General features: G+C 39.7%; 1 protein-coding gene across 1 annotated transcript; it reads right to left on the bottom strand.

Annotated features, from left to right (window-relative positions):
• Positions 1–6,961: 6,961 nt before the first annotated feature.
• Positions 6,962–18,083, bottom strand: adm2a (adrenomedullin 2a). The gene is made up of 3 exons (XM_058417527.1): positions 17,945–18,083; positions 17,334–17,535; positions 6,962–10,068 (listed from the first exon to the last, which is right to left on the bottom strand). Exons 2-3 carry the CDS (start codon positions 17,411–17,413, stop codon positions 9,657–9,659), a joined length of 492 nt encoding a protein of 163 aa, XP_058273510.1. The 5' UTR covers positions 17,414–17,535; positions 17,945–18,083; the 3' UTR covers positions 6,962–9,656.
• Between the last annotated feature and the right edge of the window lie 6,276 nt (positions 18,084–24,359).

The raw sequence follows: 24,359 nt of genomic DNA on the forward strand, positions 1-24,359 counted from the left end.
ACAGATATTTTTATGCCCTTCCTTACGCAACCCTCCCATTTGATCTATGCTTGGGACCTGCACTGAGAGTTAACACTTCAGCGGCTGGGTTATCTCCCTGCCCAGTGATGAGAGCGCAGGATCCTGCTGCTGGACCACCAGGAGCTCTAGACATTTTACATCATATATACATTTATTTGTGTGGAATGTCTGCAAGACTAGTTCCTGTTATCACTTACTTTATAACAGCAATAAACTGTCTCTATTTTTGTCTCTGTTCCTATAGAAGCAATAATTAGAAACAGTATTAGAACAGGTGTATTAATGTGATGTTGTTGTTCTTCAGCTGCTCGTCACAGCAGATCATCTGATCCCCATATTTGTGTTTATCACAGGTTTAACACACAAGGCCCTTCTTGATGTAACCCTCCCATTTTATCTTGGCATGGTACCAGCACTGAGAGTTAACTCCTCAGAAGATGGGTTTATTTCCTGCCCAAGAATCAAACTCAGTCCCACCGAGCTGCCACTGCTGGGCCCTTGAGCAAGGCCCTTAACCCTCAATTGCTCAGTTGCTCAAAACCCTCAGATAAATTGTAAGTCGCTCTGGATAAGAACCTCTGCCATATGCCAGAAATGTAAATGTAAATGTAATGGTAGTGATCCTGCCACTGGACCACCTTAAAACTAGAACATGTGTCTTAATATAAACCTAAAAAACTATTTATTTTTGGAACTACTGCAGAAACATGCTGTTATAGATAACTAATCAACATCTGACATATATACAGTATATACACTACCAGTCAAGTTAGCAAAGTTTGGACACATCTTCTAATTCCATGGTCTTTCCTGATGTTTATTTCTTTCTACATTGTAAAACAATGCTGAAGGCGGCCGAAATCCACAATAATGTCGTTTGAACAGTTGATATTGAGATATGTCTGCTACTGATGCTCTGTAAAGCCTTCATAACGCCTCTAATCTGAGGTGATGTTAATGGGTGATTTCTGAGGCTGGTCACTCTAAATGAACTTCTCCTCTGCAGCAGAGGTCAGTTTTGGTCTTGCTTTACTGGGATGGTCTTCATGTGAGCCAGTTTCATCATGGTGCTTGATGGGTTTTGTAAATGCACTTGACAATACTGTTCTTGCAAGAACTATTCCAGAACACCTGACCTTCGTGTCTTAAAATAACAACTGACTGTTTTTTTGTTGTCGTTACATATGGATTACTTAAGTCCATGTGTGTTATTTCATAGTTTTGAAATCTCCAGTGCTGTTCTAGAATGTAGAAAATAAATCCCTAAACAAAAAAACATTGAATTAAAAGGAGTGTCCAAACTTTTGACTGGTAGTGTATATATATGGAAAGAATTCACGGGTGTTGTGATAAACAATAATGGACTTAAGCCAAAAAATCAGATCGCTAGTGGCTCATTTGTTAAACATGACCTCATTGTGAAGAAAGGAAAGACAGTTTTTCTTCTCTTAAGTCTAAATAACTATTTGTTTCACTTTTCAAGGAACTGATTATGTTCCAATTTTGAAAAACCCACAAAGTACCTTTGTAATCTAGTTTAATAATGACCTTTTTTTTTACCCCCCCCTTTACAGTTAGCTATTTCCTCATTGTTCCTCCTTCCTCATCTTTTTTTCTTTAATAAAAATCATCCTTATCACTTTATCACAAGCCTCAACCTGTATCCTGTTTATTCTGGGTGTGTTAAAATTCCCAGAACAATTTTCGGTTACTTTCATATAACCGTAAACTGCAGGGAAAACCAGATGTGCTTTGTTTCAAGCCGACAATCGCGGGATCCAGCTCGTTCAGCTCTTACCTGTTTGATACGGGAGTCTATTTTTGCAAGGTGCTCTGAAAAAAAACGATCAGTCATGGAATATTACCCACCTGCTACACTCATCATGCTCATTCAGTGAGATGACTAACTGCTTGAGGCACCCAGACACTGAATATGATGACCGGCTTAAGAAATGAGGTGCATCATTGACATGTAGTGCATGTATGTTTTTTGTTATAGATTGTGTGAAGATAACCAGGCGTCTTGTTACATGGATTTTTTAGTTACGGGTTAGTCAAAAGAAACATATTCCTGAATGATGCAACCGTGGCTTGACATTGCTGCTCATCAGCTGATCAGAGACAAGGAGTCAGATGACTCGGGAACTTGGCCGGCTCAGTTTACAAATGTTACGTTGACACAAATGCTGTTGCTTACGTTGTGTTTGAACAGCACTACTGTACACACAGCATTTGAAGGACATTGGTTATAAGGCTTGATTTTTAGACCTTCCGCAAATTTTCATAAGCATTGCATCATTCCTTTTATCGAATAAAGCTGAATGTATTCCCAGGGTTCTGTTAAAAAACCTGTGAGGTGGCATTAACCCATTTGACCTGTCCACCGGCTTTCCATTACGTCGGAAGTATTGTTTTAATCGACTTATCAGATCAGTATAAACAAATGAATTATTTTATCTGATATAAAATGAGTCCGTTGGCTTTTAAGTGTGAGGTGTGTGTTTTTCCCTCTGTTGGATAACCTTACACAGAATTTTAGTGGTTAAAGATAACATCTATCATATTTGAGATGCTTATGAACAAGAATTCGGTGCATCTTAGAGAGCAGAAATGAGTTTTACTTTGAAGCTAGAAACATTCGCGTGTTGTTTTGGAACTTTTCTATGAAGCCTTGAGTAGGTTTGGTAATAACAGAAATAGTTACAAAACTGCAAATTCCAATCACCACTGGGGAGTGACAAAGGAATTCAGTCATGAACATGAGCGCAAACCAAAACAACCCCCAAAATTTGTGTATGAAAATACTCAAACTATCCCAACTGGCACTACCATCCACAGCATGGTTAAAGCAACCGAGCTCTTCGTTCTGATGTTTATTATGCGAACATTAACTCAAGCTCATGACGTGTACAGTATCTGCTTGATTTCTTTGCATCGTGCTGCTGCCACATGATTGGCTGATAAGGCTGCATTCATCTGTTCCTAATAAAGTGGCCGGTCAGTGTATATTAGCCATTCAACAAAGATTAATCTCAGGCAATCTGGCTAGTGGTTTGTTTTAGGAAAGGGGTAGGATTCCCCAAGCAAGCCCGAGCTGAACATGCAGAGAAACTCTACACAGACAGTAACCTGAGCACAGGATCACACTGAACTGGGGACCCTGGAGCTTTACGGCAGAAACTCTACCTGCTGCACAGCCGTTCCAGCTTACAGGCTGGATAAAATAAAATACCACTCTTAACACCAGTTAGATATAGAAAAGTGAAGACTTAAAACAGAAAGGAATATCTTGCTTATATAGAATCTTTAGCTTAACCTACACACTGATAAAGCTTTATCATATACAAGAATTGTGTCTTGATATGAATTATTTATGAAGACTAAATGTGTTTTTTTGTTTCTTTTGGTCTTAATCTTAATCCTGGTCTTAGTAGCTGATTCAGACTGAAGGTCTTATGAACTTCCCCCAAAATCCTGTTATAAATAGTTCATGATTTATTAAGGGATTTGGTTAAAAAAAAAATTCATTTTTAACAACATATGATTTCTCTAAAGGTGCAGTTTTATGGTATATAACTATTTTATGGTTTAAGTCAATGCATACATGGTTTATTTTATCTCTAGAGATTTTACAACATGGGAATACAGGCATAGCCTTTTTAATATCCTTTCCTTCACATTACCCTTGCAGCACTGAGTCAATTCCATAATTCAGGCAGCTCTACCCCCTGGTCCTCCTCCCTCTCCTGTGTGTTTTTTTCCATGGTGGCAGTGGAAAGTCGCGTGATCGTGTGACTCTGCCGCTAGTCACTTATTAATCCCGACTGCAAAGCAGCTGAGACGCCATCTCCTTCCCACCATGCGCTCACATGGATTTAACAGGTTTGCTTTCCGCCACATTGACTCGAACCTAGGTTAAAGGCTGAACTTCAGCCCGATGTCCGAGAATACGCTTTCTCAATACGTCTTCGGTGTGGTTTGATGTTGGTTGGTTGGTTGGTTGGTTGGTGAAAAGCAGAGCTGTAGTTTGCAGTGTGTGAGTGGAGTTGCATTTCTTGTTCCCGTGCTTTCACATATCCTCTAAAGAGAATAGCAGCACTGAGGCTCTGCCTGTTATAGCTATCAAGGCTGGAGACAGATCCTGTACACAATGAAAATACATTCTGAGCTTTTCTGTTCAACTTTTCTGGAATAAATGGGTTCAGAAAGTGTTTAGGCTTCTGCAGTTTCTGCACATTTTATTGGGTTATACAGTAGATGTTATATCGTAGCATAAATCTGAATAAAATAAAATAATCCACAAAGAGAAAGAAATGAAGCTTATTTATTAAAAATCAAAAAAATGAAATAGACCCTTGGCCAAGATCTCTAACTCTAACTGGGGCATATCTGTGTCAATTGATTCTACATGACCTGTGTGTGTGTGTGTGTGTGTGTGTGTGCAATTTACAATGCAAATTAGACTATAAAAACCAAGCCATGAACTCCAGCAAACTCTGACCTACATGATCAAATTGTACCAAGATTCAAGCCATAGATCTGGGAAAAGGATATAAAAGCGATAGATGAACCTGTTGGAAAGACAGGAAGTATTTTAAAAAAAAATACTCCATCAGCCAGGCCTTCATGGGCAGCGGTGCTTCAAGTGGTTAAAGTTCTGGCTTGTTGATCTAATGGTCAGGGTTCAAGCTCCAGCATGACCAAGCTGTTGGACGCTTAAGCAAGGCACTGTATCATAGCTTTCCCTGTACTCTGACCTCAGCTTTCTAAGCAAAGGAAACAAATTCTTCTGTGCTCTAACGTATGTGTTGCAATAAGAGTCTTCTTTTTTCTATGAAAGACTTCACAGAAGGAAGGAAAGCTTTGAGTGTAAGGCAACTGGTAGGCGTTTACATGCCTCTGAAAGCATGAGGAAGAAGATTCTCTGCTCTGATCAGACAAAGATAGGAAATATAGGGCTGAACAGGTATCGCTCATAAGGATAGCATCATTCACTGAAGTGTGGTGGTGGCAGCACTGTCCTATCGGGGGTGTTTTTTAGAGTCAGAGATAGGAATAAAATAGGAGGTCAGAATAAAAGGAAGGATGAAATACAGAGAGGTCCTTCAAGCAAGCTAAAGAACTTTCCGAAGCCATTGTATGGTTTCAGATGTCAGTGCTTCTTCCATACAAATAAAAATAATGACTTACTAGATACTAGAGAATACTCAATACTAGAAGATACTAGAGTAGGAACATGATAGATGGTATGTTCTTTAAAATTTATCAGTATCTGTATCTGCGCTCTACTAATCAGACCTGTTAGTGTATCAGGAGGTCAGGTTTTTGACCATAAGTCCTCTGTAGTGTTCAGTAGTTCTCTGTAGGCTGTTAGGGAGGGATGTGGTAGCTTAGTGGTTAAGATGTTGGCTTACTGGTCAGAAGGTTGTGAGTTTGAATCCCAGGTCCAGCAAGCTGCTACTGCTGCACCCTTAACCCTCAATTGGGTAGAAAATGTAAGTCCTTCTGGATAAAGGTGTCTGCCAAATGCCTGTGATGTAAATGTAGTCCTTCCTGCAAACAGGTTAATTTTACTTGTAAGTCTTTCAGAGTGTATTGTGCCTTTCTCAGAGAATAAGCCGCATGCATCTCTGGTTAATTCAGACCATGGATTGATTTTGATTCATATGTAAGTATTTTAACTTATATGTATAAGTTTAGGGTTGTGATCTTTTCCAAAACATCCATCTATGATCAAGTCTTACCTCTGGGCAGAGGTGACTAGGTTTACTATATCCTAGTATAGATTTTCTGATGTCCTAATATTTTCAAAAGAGCTCTAGATACAGAAAAGCTCCACTTTTATTTCTAACGATGCTTGGTGAAGTTCACTCGCAGCATTTTGTGAGTTTCTTTTAAACAGTGTTTTTAGGGAAGTGAAAACTTCCCAAACAGTAAACTGTGCATTTCTGAAATGCCAATCTTCGAGCTCTTCTAATCCTCCCTCAGCATCCTCCTTACTGTGTCTTAGGAGGAGGGGTTTCTAGGTGACTTGGCAACTTTCATTTCACTCTTTAAAACTTTTTATTATGGTTGTAACTGTTTATATATTTTTTTTTATATCCATATCTGCTTGTGAGTTTTAATAAAAAGTTATGGGGAATGTCTGTGTGTGAGATCACAGGAAACCCCTGAAGAAACAGGAAATATGTTCCTTGATACCTTTTGTAAGTATATGAAATATTCTGATAAGATGATTTTGATATGATGGTTATAGCCATTTTAATGAGATTATTTTAGTGTTGCATTTAATTTTTATTCGATTTTTATTATCTACTTGAATTTGTACTTTCTCTAATTATTTGAGTAAGAATATTTTTTTTTATAGATAATTGTTTGCAGTAACAGTATTCTCCTTAAAGGGTGCCAATAATTCTGGTATCACGCTCTTAGGATCTGTTCTGCAGGCACTATAACTCTTTTCATAAAGATATTTTAGTTCCTATGTTTAAACTGGGGCAGCATGGTGTCAAAGTGGTCAGCACTGTTGCCTCACATCAAGAAGGTCCTGGGTTTGAATCCTGGGTTCGAACAGGCAGGGGCCTTTCTGTGTCGGGTTTGCATGTTTTCCCTGTACTCTGGTTTACTCCCACAGTAACATTTACGTTAGGTGGATTGGTAACTCTAAATTGCCCATAGGAGTGAGTGTGTGTGGTTGTTTGTCTATATATGTGGCCCTGTAATGGACTGGCGACCTGTCCAGGGTGTACCCCTGCCTTTTTACCCAATGTGTGCTGGGATAGGCTCCAGCAGACCCCTGTGACCCTAATTAGGAATAAGAAAATGTATGGATGTTTAAACTGAATAGTTTGTGTACAGTAGCAATAAGAGTATGAAGGGATTCCCCTGTGAAAGATCCCCTCACACGGACACTAAATGAAACGGAGACATTGTACATTATCGTACTGCAGCCAAATGCTTTATTTCACACAAAAACGAAGAACATTGTAAAGTAGAAAAACACTGTAACTAAACGAAGGCCTGTTCTTCACGGACGCTCTCATTTTCCTATGCGCAGATAAATAATGCTTTCACATACAAATGCATAAATACATGACTTAAATAGTAGAACTAATAATAATAATAATAATAATATTCACAAAGTGTACACATACATAAGAGTAACGTTTCACACATACTTAACACAGAGAATGTACGTAATACATATCAAGTTTCAGAGATCATAATTTAGTTACATCATCAAGGTTCAAGTTAAGACATGAAAACAGACTCCTGCTATAAAGTGCTTCGAGGTTTGTTTTTGTTTGTTTTTTGTTTTTGTTTGGTTAGAATACCATGTGACCTTATCGTAATACAGTGAACGAAACATACGAGTTCAGAGTGTAATCGTGGCCTGAACCTAACAGACATCACGGATAACCTCCCTCAGAAAAGTCCTGCAGATTCAGGGCAAAGGTCCTCAATGACAGGCACGCTGTTTTCACACAAACTCAGACGCATTACAGGGAATGATCCACGTCAGGCAGTGACGCCAAAAAACCTCCACAACTCTTACACCCCTTAGTCGTCTACGTTAAATAAATAAATACAACAAAAACAAAACAAAACAGATTCGGACTGATTAAAACGAAGACTCTCACAGATTTGGCTCTGTAAAAAATAAAGAGTTACAGATTCACCAGGTTCTCAGAATTTTTGAAAGCATTTTTAATGATCAGTGATAACGAGACAGGAGTGAGATCGATTACAGCAGAGCGAGCAGTGTTCGTGTTCAGAGAGCCTTAAAACACACATTCAAGATTACACAAAAAGCCGCTAGAATGACCACATAGCCCTTCCACTTAAATAGAAACATATATATAATAGGCAGATTGGTGATTAAAAACAAAACAAAAGTAAATTACAGTGTGATGCAAATCCAAAAATTTAAATAAACGTCAAGTATCGTCAGGTTTTAAGTAGATCGTCGGCTTTTAGGAATGATGGTAGGACGAAGGTAAAAAAAATTCGCTGGAGAAAAAAAATCGTTCGGAACGATTCAAACGTCACGTAAACGCGCGTGTTTAAGTTAAAGCTAACAAGCCGACCAGACTGAAGAGGAATAGTTGAGTTAATGAGAGGTTGGTCTTGTTGGATTGAATTCGTCAGCTGGATATTTCACGTCGCGATTTTACTCTAGTTATTTTAAACAGGACTTTCAACAACAGGCCATTTTCAAGGCAGGTCTATTTATTCCTGAAAGGCACAGACGGTAATTTGGGGGTGAGCGCTACGGCTACGGTTTGAGACACAATCATTATGCGAAAAAAGAAAAAAAAAAAGGACGTGTATTTAGAATACGTATAACGAGCGTCTAGAGCGATTTCTGCAGATCTGGCGCTCTTACGCTTCAACTTTTGTGTCTTGGAGTTAGTGTAACAGTAAGAATGCTCGTTTTGGTTTTAAGATATCTGGCTGGCTGTGCACGGGACTCTTTTTTTTTTTATTATGTTTTAATTATTATAATCGTTGTATTTAACAAGCAAATTAATGCCAAGTATTATGTAATGTTTCGCTTTGTACATTCCGTCAATGACATCAGCAAGGGCTAGTTTGATTGGTGTTTGTCCAAACGTGTGTGTTTTAATCACCTGTTAGGAAACGCTTGAGATAAAGCCATTGTTTGTTTATGATGCTAAGCCCAGCAGGTTTCTAATAACCAAAAGGGATTAGAAGCAGCTCATTAAACAGTGCTGGAGGTTTTATCGTCACTTCACAATGAATGTGTTTGTTAACTCATATCAATCCAAGAATAATACAAAAAAAACCCCACAAAAGCTGTGCCACAGCAGTGATAATCTGCTTCAATCATTCATTGTGTTTTACGCTAAAAACAATACCTTTAGTGACCGAAACCAATTGCCCATGCAGGAAAATGGAATCAAGATGAGGTGGAATCATCAAATGAAATTTCTGAAGTTCTAAAGAGAGCAAGAAGAGGTGTGAGGTTTTTGACATGGTGGGCTGATGGTCTTCAAGATCTCTTCCACTCACTATGGGAAAATACAGTGCTGCTTGAAAGTTGAAAGGGGTTTCACAAACTTTCAAGCAGCACTGTGTTTTCCCAAGCTGCAATGGGAACACTAGTCGCTTTTAGGATTTCAAGAAGAGATAATAGTTCAGCGCCACCCTAAATGAACAGAAATCCCATCAAGCTCCATATCTGAATCAAGTCCATTTCGGATGTTAACGACCTTCAGTGAAATCCTCGTGTTTGTAGATGATGAGAGGTCAGTTCACACCATGGATGAAATCCAAAAATCAGACACTTTTTTTTTTATACGTAAAAGAGATTAAAGGGATTACTAATGTCTCTAAAGAACCCGGGAGATCCAATTTGAGGCCAACGTCAAGGAAAAGTCCTTGTGTTTGGTGAAAAGAGGGCGAAGACAAGGTTTTAGCCATGAACATCAGTAACATCAGGTTCTTTCTTCTCCCAAAAAAAAAAGGCACTTGTTGAAAGAGCAAAGCACAAGTGGAAAGGATAGAGAGAAAAATTTCAGACGAATCTAAGACTATTGGCAAAAATAGAGATCGTATGCAAGTCGAGCTGTTTTGTTAGGGCTTCGGTTTGGTTTCCGTAGCCTCTCTGGAGATCATCCATAACTATGTGGGCTGTGCGGGTTTATAGGAGCCGAGTCTTCGCGTCCGGTCTGGCCGACCAGCTGGTAGAGGCGTTGGCTGAGTTTCTGTACCTGGCATGTGCCCAGGACGCACCCGACACGCATCAGCTGGCCGTGTTGGTGATGATGACCCCGGTTGTGGGCGCTGCGGCGACCTCTGGGGTTTCTTAGGTTCGACTCAACAGACTTGCCAGTTGGGTTGAGAACATTCGCCGACTCCTGCGACGATGTAGGTGGGCTTTTATAGAGGATGGCTCTCCATAGAGAAGTTCTGTCCAATGGTCCAGCTGGAGCCAGTCTAGTGGGATCATCAGAGGACAGATCAGAGTCTGGGTAGACAACGCTTCCTTCTCTCTGCTGACGTAAGATTGCCTTCAAGTCCAACCTGCAGAGCAGAGAAACAGGAAAGTGTTGAATTTCCAGCAAGACATGATCAGCTCAAGGAGGATTGTTTAAGGAAATAGAATTATTGTCATTGTTCCAAGAAGGAAATAAGGCAGAGTAATATTTAAGTAATATTTAGAAAACTCATGGTTCACTGCACAATGTAAAGTGAGATAATGTCTGTAAATATTGATCACCTGATAACGTCCATCATTATACAATATAATCGCTACCAAGTGTACACTACAAAGAGCCAACTCTAAAAATAGCTCATGTGCTTAGGAGTGCTAGGGCTCTCCTGGACAGACAGTACAGTCAACAATTACATTTACACCACCATCTGCTCACATCCATTACAGAATGTTTGCACAGGTTTCTACGTTAGGTTTAAATCTCGGCTACCTGAACATGACCATTAAATCCTCCATGTCAAACATTACCAAAATGTTGTCTGGTGGTTATGCAAGGTAATTCACATAAAGCTGCCTAAATCGATCAGGTTCACTTTTGAAATGATACTAAAGGTAACTCCGAAGTGTTGTTTCATGCCCTTAGCGTTGTTTCCAAAGCTAATAATCAGCTAATCAGCATTACGCACAAGACATGGACATCCTGAGCACCAGATCTAACAGGCTTTATATGATTACAGAGCTCATGTGGCTGTGCTTAGTTCCTCTTTCAGCCCTGATCCAAAGAGTCTCAGTCAAGAAGCTTAAAATCTAATCCCCTCATCAACTTCGTCCTTCTTTGTCCCTTCACCTGAAGGACCATTAACGCTCATCAATATTTGCTAAATCCCTATAAGTCTTCCATGAGACCACCATGGATGAGGAATTGTGTTAAGTTTTCTGGAAAAAAAAGAACATCTATTATAGTATTAATGAGCTTTGCTGGGTTTGGCAACCATTTCTGGTTGGCATCCAGAAGCCCTCAATAAGAGTATGGTATATAATTACACCAGTTGTTTTAGTCTGATGGGAAAACGTAAATGAGAAGTGCTTTGCCTACCAATTTGGCCTGTTCAAATTTGTTGGAATAGCTACAATACAGCTTCAGGCTTCTAATTAACATTTTTTTTCTGCTGCATAAAATATTCTCAGTTACCAGTTGCGTGACCTCAAGTTCCGGTAGATTTCTGCTTTATGCACGTATTCAGTGAAGCAAATTACAACCTACAGTCAGAAACCCAATACAGCTAGAACATTTCCGAGTCTGTGAAAAGCTATCTTTCACACACAATATTCGTTATTTATTACGTTTTTGTTCTTTTCTTTTTTAGGCACATGAACACTTTGACACAAATCACGATTGGACACGCCCCCTTTTCATTGATGCCAATAGCTGCTTAACTTACATCCAGCCTGGTGCTGGCATGGTGCCCTGGAAAATCTGTGCTGTCTAGTGGGCACAATGACTCATGAAAAGAAAACTAACCCAAAGTGGGAATAAGTAAGGGTGTCTAGCCAGTAATTAACCAACTCAAGACCTTTTATGTCCACTTTAGCAAAGACCTATAGCACATGGAGCATTGAGTTCATAGTGGATACTTTTAAAAATGCTATGGCCATGACTGAACATTTTGAGGCTAAGCTTGTTGAGATCTAACTCGTGGGCACAAAATATTTGTGGCCAATTACTATAGCAAGTTTTATCCTAATGATTTCTGGACTTCAGAAATCAACCAACTATGGTCCAAAAACAAAACCTCTTCCTGGAACTATGGCCAAAGTACTAAAACCTGCCCTAGTTCCTTTACAGTGTCGTGTAACATGGTGGAAATGTATAAATCCTGGGTTTATTTTAAGCACCTAAGCTACTAATATTATAGAAATAGTCTACATATACATTACAGCACAGTGAAATTCTTTCTTCACATATCCCATCCTTGGAGGTTGGGGTCAGAGCACAGGGTCAGCCTTGATACAGCACCCCTGGAGCAGAGAGGGTTAAGGGCCTTGCTCAAGGGCCCAAGAGTGGTAACTTGTTGGTGCTGGGGTTTTAACCCCCGATCTTCCGGTCAATGACCCAGAGCCTTAACCACTTGAGCCACCACTGATGATATCAGCATCACTCATCAAGCTAACAGACATCTTCCCTGGTATCGCAGATGAGAAAACAAGCACTTAACACAGCACTTTTCTTTGGTGGTTCCTGCAACCTTATACCTTTTGCACCTCTATAATATATAGCTCATGAAAAATTAAGGTATCAGTGACAAGAAAAGTTATAGCTGAACACTATTTTTTAACGAAAGTATGGACTGACAAAGATGTCTCTTTTTCTATACTGCTTGGTGAAAATCTTATTTCCTGGCAAGGTCATGGAGCATGATTCATTTCGGGATTTCGGCTTATGCACCTCACTGGAAGCATTCAATAACCTAGGTTAGACTTGGACACCCCAGTAGAGTGCCTGAGAAAGTAAACAGAAACATGAAACTTTGCCACATTCATAATTTTCCCTTCCTGCAGCTTAAGATTCATAATTGAGAGGCCTACATGTGTTACCTGGTTCCCCAAGGAGAACCAAGCATTAGGAGAGCCAGGTTAATCCGTCTAAATATAGCAAGCCACTCACTTCTCCTAGTACAGTGTCCTTATTGTTTGAATGGAGGCAGAAATAAATTGGAGAAAGGTGAATTGTTGCAAACTGAGACACAGGATTGAGGAACTTTGGGGGATTATATTGCCGGGTTTAGAGATATAGGAGTTTTTGTGATAAAATTCCTCAGTGCTCAATAATCTGCCTACTGAAAAGTCATTGTGACTTTTTTAGGGGTAATATACAAATCAAGAGCAAAAGTTTGCACCCCATCAGGATAAAATTAAGTCGCCGAAGCTCATTTCAAAGAACAAGACAATTACTATGTCGCACAAATCTCCATTTCTGAATGTGGCATAAATACTCCTTAATAAATTTCGCGCTCAACCTCAAGACATCTGTTTCCAACGCTGCTTTGGAAACCTCTCAAAATATTTTTCTGTTGATCGTGCATTCCATTTTGGGATGTTGCTTTGCAGCATGATGTATCCATATTTTATTTCTGACATATTTAAATAGAGTAGTTTGTTGAGAAGTTGAAAAATAGAGGTAGATTTTTCCATTCAGGAAACCATGGGGGGTGCAAACTTTCGCACTCTCGACTCTTGAGTTCTAACTATTAATGGTGCAGCAAAGTCTCCTGTGGCCTCAAAGACTTGAAAAAGGTGAACAATTGTTGGCTGGGAACCAATTTGCTGTCATGACATCAACGTAAAGACGCGTATAGAGAAGATTTATCAGTACAGACAGGACAGGGATTTATGAATGTATGTTCTTTAAGAGCGACCAATCTAGGCTGGAATGAAATGACTGAATTAAGAAGAGTGGAGACCATCCTGCTATCTCTGTGTTTTTGTCCTCCGGGAGAGAGCGGAGAATGTGGAATGTAAATCTTAGCCGCTAATCCACAGCGGAATTCTGCCTGACTACAGAATATTTCGTCCGCATGCTTGTCTGGGCCCGATACTTGGTACCGGAAAAATGTTCAGACACTGGAGTAATCAGTTTAAAACCAGATTTAGACTGTATAACGGAACTGATGGCCTGTTTTCAGTTCACTCTTAACAGCACTCACTAGCAGTGAACTGAGTGTGTAGATTAGCAAAGCATTCATGCTATCTAATCCTACTGAACAAACACTGAGGAAACATTCCAGCGTATGATGTTCTGCCACAAGATAAACAATACACCTGACCTCTTAGATACGGATTTTGTACTCCTTTTCTACATGAATCGAAGACTCTTTAAGCACTAATTGATATGCTATTATATCCACACAAAGACAGCCTCGCGTCAATCACAGCCGGGAACCAGGTCAGTGTCCTGAATCCTGAACCACACTGGACGAGCTTCAGACAAGGAAGACTGGCATTAGCACAAACAGAGCTATACTTGCTTCTGCAAATGAGACTCCTTCATGCCGTGCTTCTAAAATTCGCTTTCATTTTACTTCCAGCTTCCAAATATTATAGAACCAACAAAACCGCAAGACGCCAATTAAGGCAAGCATTTCCAGACGGTATCATTTTTATAAAAACGTGTCATGAGATAATGTCCCTTGTTCAGAAATGATGACATGATGGAGGGAAAACAGACACGTATACGTTGTTTCCGACTGAATAAAACCACATCGCTTGTTTAAGATTATCATCATCAAATCTTGGCTGATTTCTGACTGAATGTATGATAACACGTTCTTCATGTCAGATCATATGGTGAAGATCCTCATCATAGAATATTATATGGTAGCTAGCATATTTGTAGCTATGCAGCCATTTTATTGCGTCCGCCTACTGGTGGCTTTCAGACAAACATCTGGGGGGGAGGAAAAAACAAAGGCTACCAGAGGTTTATCTTCACAATTGTACTAAATACCTAAAAACAACCTAAAAACCTCTGATCTCAGTAGACGATTTATGAAATCTTTTACGATGCACCTAAATCGATACTCATTCTTGTCTGATAAAAGCAATACTACATTTTCACTCTTATTTTAAGCATAAACACAAATCAAAATACAGAGAAACGGCTGGCTAGTGATTTCAAAAAAGACAGAGAAGAATTCGAGGAAAAGTCTCCTGCCCAAATCACTTTCACCACATGAACAGAACATTCAGTCTCTCATTAGCTGTACATGTTGTTTGCTACATCTGAAGCACATAGTTTTTAAAATCGGAGCATTCCTCCTTCAATCCATCATGGGAGCACAGATGTTAAAGCTGTCCACCTGTTCCAAGTAAACACTACATGTCGTGGTGACCTTAATCTGGAGGAATTTCCAAATAATAATACATGTATATAATAAATAATCCAGCCTTAATAGATGGCACATTCTTTTGTCTCTCATGAAGAACAGACGATTTGACTCTGAAACATCCCAAAAGTCACCGGTGTAAAGTGCTTCTTACACATAACACACTCATTATGCCCACTCAGAAATGGAAAGAAAAGGGCGCTGACTCATTCTCCATCCATGCCAACCCACAACCATTCAAGCAGCATGTAATTTGCTTAAAATTGCCCTTAGAAAGCAGTGAGTTAGTCTAGGCACATGTCCAAAACATCACTCCAGCCAGAAGAGGGCACACCGACACTACACAATCCTTGCCAACTTATTGTGAAGGACGCTTCTATAGCTTGAGACTTAAACACCAATACCCATATTTGGTCCAAAGTCACTTCCGAAAAAAACAAACAAGCCATATTTTACTTAAGATGAAACAATGAACTGTCCTGGAGCTTCATCATCACCATTTACTTTACATGCTATACTCAATTCAGCGCAAAGGCTTCGCACCCTTGTGATTTCTAAACGTAAAATGTACTGCTAATTCTCATTTATAAATGAATTGTGGGCGAGAGGGACCGTTTAAAAAAGAAAGCAGGCAAGGATTTGTTCTGAAGAAGGAGTTAAAACAGATATGGCATGAAGAATCAGTAAATAGCTGCCAAGCAGTTAGGGAGTTAGAGATATAACAGACACATGCTGAGAATAAAATAGCACTAAACAAAACATCTTTGTACCGGTTATATTTAGCTTGTACTGGAGATGTTGATATAAAGCACCTTTGAAATGGGCTGTGAATTGTTTTATAAATCTTATAGGTGAAAGATAGGTACAAAAAAGGATAGCAAGGGAAGATACAGTAAAATTGGAGGGTATTGAAGGGTAGTGGAGAACCTCAGACGTTAAAGACCTTAAAGAGTCTGTTCTCTAAAGGCAAAGGGGAGAAAATCTCAAGGAAAAACCGAACAGATTCGCTCTTAATACAACCGTATACATTTTTGCGCCCCAATAATATGGAAGCATGGCCAATTTAGCTTGATGCGCGCTTTCAGGTGTGAAAATGTGGCGCGCCCGCACACGGCAGACTTGGCATAGCAGACAACTGACAAAACCAGTCTGTGCACCACAGCACAAATGAGAAAAAAGTCCACATTGATGATATGATTAACGGCCCAGAGATATCTTGAGCATTCTCTCAAATCAGCCATTGTTTGACCTTCACTTTTCGAGTTGACGCAAGCGACGCCCAGTGTGTATTAAGCTCTTTTGTCTATCTTGAACTGAACTCTAAACAATACACACCTCTATCAGCAGAGTAGCGGGGTTAGTTTTCTACAGCTGATCACTGATAATCTTTCAGAGAGAGGAAGAAGAAGAAGAAGAAGAAGAAGAAGAAGAAGAAGAAGAAGAAGAAGAAGGAGGAGGAGGAGGAGGAGGAGGAGGGCAGCCTAATAATGTGTAATAATGCCTAAAGGTGGCTAGTTCTTCCAGGCTTTTGTGTTTACTTAACCCTTAAGTCTTCCAGGAAAAATCTACTAACCTCTACAATCCTAGTCAAAGTGGTCGAGCTTTTGTACACATCATTTAACCACCCTTTAAACCCATTCACCTTTACTCTACAAACTAATCATGTCCATTAAACCTTTACATATCAGTATGAAAGATAAATGGGTGAAGATGATCAGGATAGCACAGAGTGACAATAAAAAAAACAAAAGGTAGACTTTAGTTTCTTTTGTACTAGGAGACTACCTCAATAGGTCAATCCTGGACGTGTGTGCATGTTAGTGTTATTGCGTCATTAATGAATACCCCCTTTTTAGGGAACTTCTATATAGGCAGTAAGTCAATTAGGAGCTCTTGGCGCGAGAAGTGCGCGCGTTTCCGCCGGCACGTCTGCCTCTCTCTGTGACCTTGTTCATTCAGCCGCTATCTGCTTTTTCTCTCTATTTCTCTCTCTCTCTCTCTCTCTCACACACACACACACACACTCATAGACACACACACGCACACACACACACACACTACAACGGAGCCGCAAGTATCGAAAGCGCCGCTCTTCACTTGGATTTTTCCCAACAAGTTTGGACACGTTGCGCGCGCGACCAAAAAAAAGTTCAAAATTAGCATAATCAAACACAGATAGTGGCTTTATCTTTTTCCCAGCTGAGATAACTGTCCAGAAAAAAAGTAAACACTAATGAATTGAATGGATTTCTTAATGAATATATATATATATATATTTATGGTCAGCCGCGCGCACTAAAAAGTGAATACAAATATTAAGTCTCCTTGGATAGTGCACCATTTCTTTAGGGATATATCCATGCTCTTGAGTCATGCCCCCACCCTTTTTTTATTATTAATGCATAAGGTATATGTTAAAGAGTGATTTTCTTTAAGAAGTAAAATAATCGCGCAAAAGGAAATGTTCCTACCTGTTTCCCACCGGGAGCGCGTGAAGTTGGAGGCACAGGAGGCTGATGCAATACAGGCTGAGTGGAAGAAGTGAGCGCATCGTGGACGAAGCTCTTTCACACCCCCTGGGGAACGACTCACCACCTGGACTAAACTGGAAGGGACTCCGGAGATGTTCCTAAAATAAAGATCCGGCCTGAAAAGGATTTGCTGCTTCTTGCTCTGTCACAGAGAGAGAGAGAGAGAGAGAGAGAGAGGAGGGGGGAAAACATTTACAGTGCTGTTCCATCCAAACTTTTTGGACAAACTTTATTCAATATTAAATGGTATTACATCAAATGTGCAGCAAAAATATTCATTTTTGATTGCATAAAAGCACGCGCGCGCAACCACCCACCCACAGAGAATTTACAATTTGCAATGCTTAATTAATTTTTTTTCCAAAGCTTAAAGACTTAAAGACAACACTGTTTCATACTTGCAGTCAATACAGCAGATCAAAACATTTTACATTATATATAATATAGATTTTTTTTGCCTTATATACATTACAAAAAAAAAGTGATTATAAATTAATATTTAAATAAAAGCCCTCTATAATTATATCATTAAATGATTTAAATTTACTCACTTTTGTTTCTGGTCAGCTTGATTAATTGCTCCGCGCAAAAATAAATGAAGTGATGTCTTGAGTATTCTCTCTTTTTTCCCACGCTCTGAGTGAAGCCTGAACTCTTCTACAGTGGAGCTGACATTGGTGCGTTTAAATAGCGAGGGGGGCGTGGCTTAGGCGGGAGCGCGTGCCAATTCAAAGGTGCGTCACGTTTATTACACCGCGCTGATCGAGTATAGTGTGAAGCAGAGGGATGAGAGAGAGAGAGAGAGAGAGAGAGAGAGAGAGAGCGAGCCAGCAGACATGTTAAATACCGCATTAAAAACTTCTTCCCTGACTGTAGTCTAGCGCCAGAGTGGAGAACATCTATTATTAATCATTAGTGCTGATGTCCTGTAGAGAGAAAGACAAAGAAATGGTGTGTGTGTGTGTGTGTGTGTGTGTGTGTGCAAGCAGTACTTTTCCTTGTCGCCTGGTTGGGATGGAGTGTTCTTACCCTTTATTCACTCTTGAAATAGTGGTCCGTAAGGTCCGAGTATATTGCTTAAATGTATACTTGTCTACACTCCCCCCCATATGTATAGATAGATAGATAGATAGATAGATAGAAAGAAAGTTTTTGGACACCTCTCCAAATCATTGAATTCAGGGGTTGGGCTTGTCCTCTTAGTTAAAGGAACTCTTAATGCTTCAGCATACTGAGACATTTTGGACAATTTCATGCTCCCAACTTTGTGGGAACAGTTTGGGGATGACCCCTTCCTGTTCCAACATGACTGCACACCGGTGCACAATGCAAGGTCCATAAGGACATGGATGAGCGAGTTTGAACACCTTTGGGATGAATTAGAGCGGAGACTGCTAGCCAGACCTTCTCGTCCAGCATCAGTGCCTGACCTCACAAACGCACTTCTGGAGGAATTCTTTCACAAATTTTTGTAGAAGCAGTCTGCATGCTTAAGTGCTTGATTTTATACACCTGTGGCCATGGAAGGGATTGGAACACCTGAATTCAGTGGTTTGTAGAGGTGTATATGTATATGTTTGTTTAATTTATTTTCCTTGATTAAGAAAGTTAATTCATTCATTTTTAGTAGCTGCACTTTCGAGGTCAGGGTGAATCTAGAACATTTACTGAAAATGCAGACAGGAGGGTTACCAGTCTATTACAAAATAACCCACACACACACACACACACACAATTGTTAGTTATAGATGGCTAATGTTTTGTCACATTCCTAAGCTTCTTGGTGGAAGTGACTCTAATTTCCCACCAGAACCTAAAATCAGTGTGTAATATGAGGCAGACTTCATTTACGATGCCTAATCTGCATGTTCATACTTTAAGAACATTTACCAGTGTATTTATACAGACGAGTAGTTGAAGTGTTCGTTGAGTAAATAACTTCATTTCTTTTACAGTCCTTGGACATTAGTAATTGCATAAGACGAACTTAAACAAAATGAACATGAAATTCTCCTGAAATTCTTTAGAAATGATTTAGACTTCGGTCACCAGGCTTTCTGCTGCATTTATCTTTAACAGCTGGAGTGTGTGTTGTAAGTGGATAAGGATCTTGGTAGACCACAATTTCCCTAGAACCTGCAGCAGGACAAGAAAAAGCAAGATGCACCCATACTAATCACCATATTCCTAACATAATAATACATGTAATAATAATAATAATTGTTGTTGTTTTTATTTATTTATTTATTTATTTATTTAAATATAATATATTTATTATATATAATAATAATAATTATAATTGTTATATTTATAATTATTTAAATACAATATATTTATAATTATAATAATAATAATAAATTATTATTATTATTATTATTATTATTATTATTGTTGTTATTGTTGTTATAAAGCACTTAATTAGACTGCTTTCATTTCACATTCACATTTCACAGTCTATTTGTAATAAATATATTATGTGCAACATCTTAGGAATAAAAATTTCCAATAACAACCATATTATTCAATAACTATTATGAAATATTAAGCAGTAATAAAAGAAAGTATTGTTCTCCCAGTTGGATCTGGTAGTTTGTTTGGTTAAAGGAACATGTCTTTACTGTTTCCAGTTGAGTCTAGAATTAATACAAGGCACAAATTGTCTAGCGTGTTTAAAATGGGAGGTGAGGGGGCGGGGCATGTGGTTTACATAGGGGCGGGGCATGTGCTACAGCAGGTAGCATTGTCGTCTCACAGCTACAGCGTACGATCCTAAGGTAGAGTGGAGTGTGTGGAGTTTGCTCCTGGTTCTCAGGTCTTCTCTTACTAGAAAACATTACAGTATATAAAAACACACCAGTATATAAATTGCCCCCCCCCCAGGTGTGAATGAGTGTGTGAACGTGATGTTCTGGCATCTGATCTGATTCAGGGTGTGTTCCCATCTCACGCCCATTGGCTTTAGATCCAACAACACCCAAACAGTTACTGAAGATAAATCTATGGCTGTTTCAAATGTACCACAAATCATGAGATCAGATAACGCAAGAACAATCACGAGAGGAAACATTACATTCAGTTGTAGTTTCTTTTCCTGAAGAAATAGAGGACAAAGCATATATATTTGGACACCAAAAAGGAAAGAAATGTGCTGGGAACTGACTGTTTATGCATCACAAAAGGCTTGTAGTTATTCATTTAATTTGGAAACTCATTCATGTCCTTTATTTAAAACAGTGAAGAAGCTTTTTCATCATGGTGTCTCTCATCTACTGAGTCCATGGGCTGCTCTTGAGCTTGGGTTTCTGTCTATGTGCAATTTTGCATGTTCTCTCTGTGGCCATGTGGAGTTTCTCTGAATGTTCTGGTTTCCTACCTCTTAGAAGCATGGTGATGGGTGTAGCTTAGTGGTTAAGGTGTTGGGCTACTGATTAGAAAGCTATAAGTTTTAATCCCAGGTCCACCAAGCTGCCTCTGCTGGGCCCCTGATTTCAGTTAACTTATCTTTTATTTGTCACACATACATTTCTGCACAGTGAAATTCCCCTTCTACTTGGGGTCAGAGCACAGGGTCAGCCATGATACAGCTCCCCTGGAGCAGGCTGGGCTAGGGGCCTTGCTCATGGGCCCAACAGTGGCGGTGATCTTCCCTGATCTTCCAGTCAATGACCCAGAGCCACCTGAGATACCACCGCTGAGACCCTTAATTGCTCAGTTGCATAAAATGAGATAAATGGATAAGAGTGTATGCCATAATTGTAAAATTTGTGTAGAAAGTGTGTAACCTTTCCTACCCTAGGTAGGAAAACCTTGGGTTTCAACCCAGATCTAGTCAAGTCAAGAAGCTTTATTGTCATTTCAGTCACATAGCTGGCGCAGTACATGGTGAAATGTAACAACATTTCTCCAGGACCCTGGTGCTACATAAAATAACATACAAGATATAATTACAAAACAGAAACAAAAACGAAGAGCTAGGGACAGCAGTTTGTCCTAGTTACATATTCACCTGGACAAATGACTATAACAGTCCTGGTTTTACAACTGACTTCATTTTACTGATGCAGCTAGTCCCATCTAAATCTCAGGGGTTAACAAAGTTCACAGAGTCATGTTGGAGGCAGTTCTCAGTGTCTTGTGGAACACAAAAGCGTTTCAGACCAAGCATCATTGTTTTGATTGTCACCGAATGACAAACGGCTCTTTTGACCTAGATATACAGTGTAAGTTCACATTTGCAGCAACAACGTCACAGACACCGACAGTCATAATAATGATGCTTGATGACCAGCCGAAATGAATAAATTGAGTTTAAGAAAGAGTGGAACTTCCTATCCAGGTCATTGCAAGCTCTCTGACCTATTTACATTTACATAACCACAATCACGTGACAGCAGAGCTGTGGGCCAGTGCCAAGGTGTTGGGAATAAAAGAACAATCAGCCCTTTCCGATCTTTCACCCACTGTTTGTGTTCAGCTTTCTGATTAGTCCAAATGAGTAACTGCATTCTGTGGTTCCTGTAAAGAGACACCTCACAAAGCTTGCTGCTGAGCTGTTGAAAAGAGTCGACAAACATGTTGTCCAAATATCAAATACGTCCTTACTGATGCCATATATTGCTAAAACGTGTAGAAGGTACACTGATAAATGCATTTTTGTTTACATCACAGCAATACTCAAATCTGATTGGTTAGAAATTGTTGACTTGTGTTCTTTTAGCAGCTTTGACAGCAATTAACAGTCACAGGTTCATATTAAAGCACACATTACAATACGTTATTGTTTTATAGTTAATTAGACAGGAACTTGTGGGGAAGATTTTTGGAAGGAGTGTCCAGTGTCAGACCTTTGGACCAGTCAGAGGCTTTTCTCGAAGTTTCCAAACATGGGCAATTCTTTAGGACAGACCTTAATTAAATTTCAGGATGTGATGTTATTGGAAAATAATCAACTTCAGAGGGGTAACAGTGTAGCTCGGATGTTTCCGGAAAAGACACCATGGTGACCATGACCAGGATAAAGTATATGAGTGAGTGATTATAATTATAACATTAATCAGTGTCATGAGCTGGTCATCATAAAAGGGTCAGTGCAAAATGTTTGAGAATTAAAAGGGTCTTCTAATATCTAGAAGATGTGAGTGAGGTTGAAGGCTGTTAGAAAGGCAATAGATGGGCAAACAAGTTATTAGATAATATCTATACACTATATGTCCAAAGGTTTGTGGACAGTTGTCCATTACACAGATATGTGGTTGTTCAGGATATGTGGAAGCAGATGTAACACCCCCAGGTCCTACTCACACCCGTGCTGAGCGAGTCTCGAACCCGGGTCTCCGGTATGGGAGGCAGGCACACTAAAAAGGAGGCTAAAGCCTACAGCCACTTCACAGTGTCACTTGAGATCAGGGGAGTGATGTTTTACCTGCACAGCACCTACTGCTGGCCTCCGTTACACAGAAAATTGTCTAGAATGCCTTTTTATGCAGTTTTCCTTCAGTGGGACTAATATGCTGAAACCTCTTCCAGCAAGACAATGTCCCTGTGCTGAAGCAGCCTCCAGAAACCAGAAATCTCTGCACAGAGCCCTGAATCTGACTGAACCCCACTGAACACTTTTAGCATGAACTGGAACATCAACTGCACCCCAGACCTCTTCAACATCCCAACAGTGTCTAATGCTGAATGACCACTAATCCCCACAGCTACACTCTGACAATCTGGTGGAAAACCTTCCCAGAGGAGTGGAGCTTATTATAACAGAAAAGGGGGAATAAATCTTTAACAAGCTTATATACAGTAGGTGTGATGTTGTCATGTTAATAAACCATGAAGTGTAGATTCAATAAGGCTGAATTCAGAAGTATCACACTTCTTATGGCTTCCTCAGGTGCGTAATGTTTACCGTATACTTTCTATTGTCTTTTGTGTAGTGTATAGTTGTCAGTCTAGCACCGTGATTCTGGGGAATCAGAACTAGAATTCAGTCTTTATATTAGATCTGCATGTGAGAAATGACAATAAAATCCCATCACTAGTTTTGCTTTTTGTGCTAGATATATTGGTAATGAAGGACATCCAACCAAATGTCTTCTGCATCCTGACCTTTTACTCTAAGGTTCAGTTTCAATCCAGAACTGTAAAGTTCACTATTTCTGCACGGTTGACTCGGAGAACATAATAAATTCACTCTATAAAAAAGAAAGAAGAACTCATCGACGAAAGAAGAACTAATCGACGAAAGAAGAAGTCTGGAAGAAAGTCCGGATTCTTCTAGAAGTGTGAAAGTAACTGGATGCGATTAGCAGCGGGTTATTTCGATCTCAGTCAGATGAAACCTTATCACCTGTTGTGTAAAAGGTTATCGGTAGAGACTCTTTGAGACGCTTGCACGTGATGTCTCGACATTTATTTAAAGAAGCTGGTTTTATTGGCTGACACATCAAGCCAAATTCCTGGCACCTGTAATTACAAGGAAATAGATTATTTGAATGATCACAAGCAAGAAATTTCCCAAAAAATAAAGGGATTTTGTGTATTCGAGATACAGTTTGTCAAAGTAGAACTTGTAGGCAAGTACAAGCTTTAAGTACAAGGTTTTTTTGGGGGGGTGGTAGCTCAAGTGGTTAAGGCTCTGGGTCATTGACCAGATGGTTGGGAGTTCAAGCCCCAGCACTACCAAGCTGCCACCACTGGGCCCTTGAGCAAGGCCTGTAACCCCAACCTTCTCCAGGGGTGCTGCATCATGGCTGACCCTGTGCTCTGACCCCCAAGGATGGGATATGTAGAGAAAGTGCAGTAATGTTTATGTGACAAATAAAGGCTACTTAACTTAAAGTGCTATACAGTATGTGTGAAGTGTCTCTGGATTGTACTTTAGCTCTGACGCAAACAAAGAACCTAAGTGCAAATGCGTCCTCGGTGCAGACTAATTAACTTGCATAATGCACAAAAGGGTCAAGCAGGAAA

The sequence above is a fragment of the Hemibagrus wyckioides genome, linkage group LG19, assembly GCF_019097595.1.
Source record: "Hemibagrus wyckioides isolate EC202008001 linkage group LG19, SWU_Hwy_1.0, whole genome shotgun sequence".
NCBI lineage: Eukaryota > Metazoa > Chordata > Actinopteri > Siluriformes > Bagridae > Hemibagrus > Hemibagrus wyckioides.

Excerpts from the sequence above, each read along its gene's own strand:
- adm2a (XM_058417527.1), bottom strand. The coding sequence starts at position 17,413 with ATGCGCTCACTTCTTCCACTCAGCCTGTATTGCATCAGCCTCCTGTGC. Across the intron at positions 10,069-17,333 it reads GCGCTCCCGGTGGGAAACAG|GTTGGACTTGAAGGCAATCT; the intron begins GTAGGAACATTT and ends TCTGCTCTGCAG.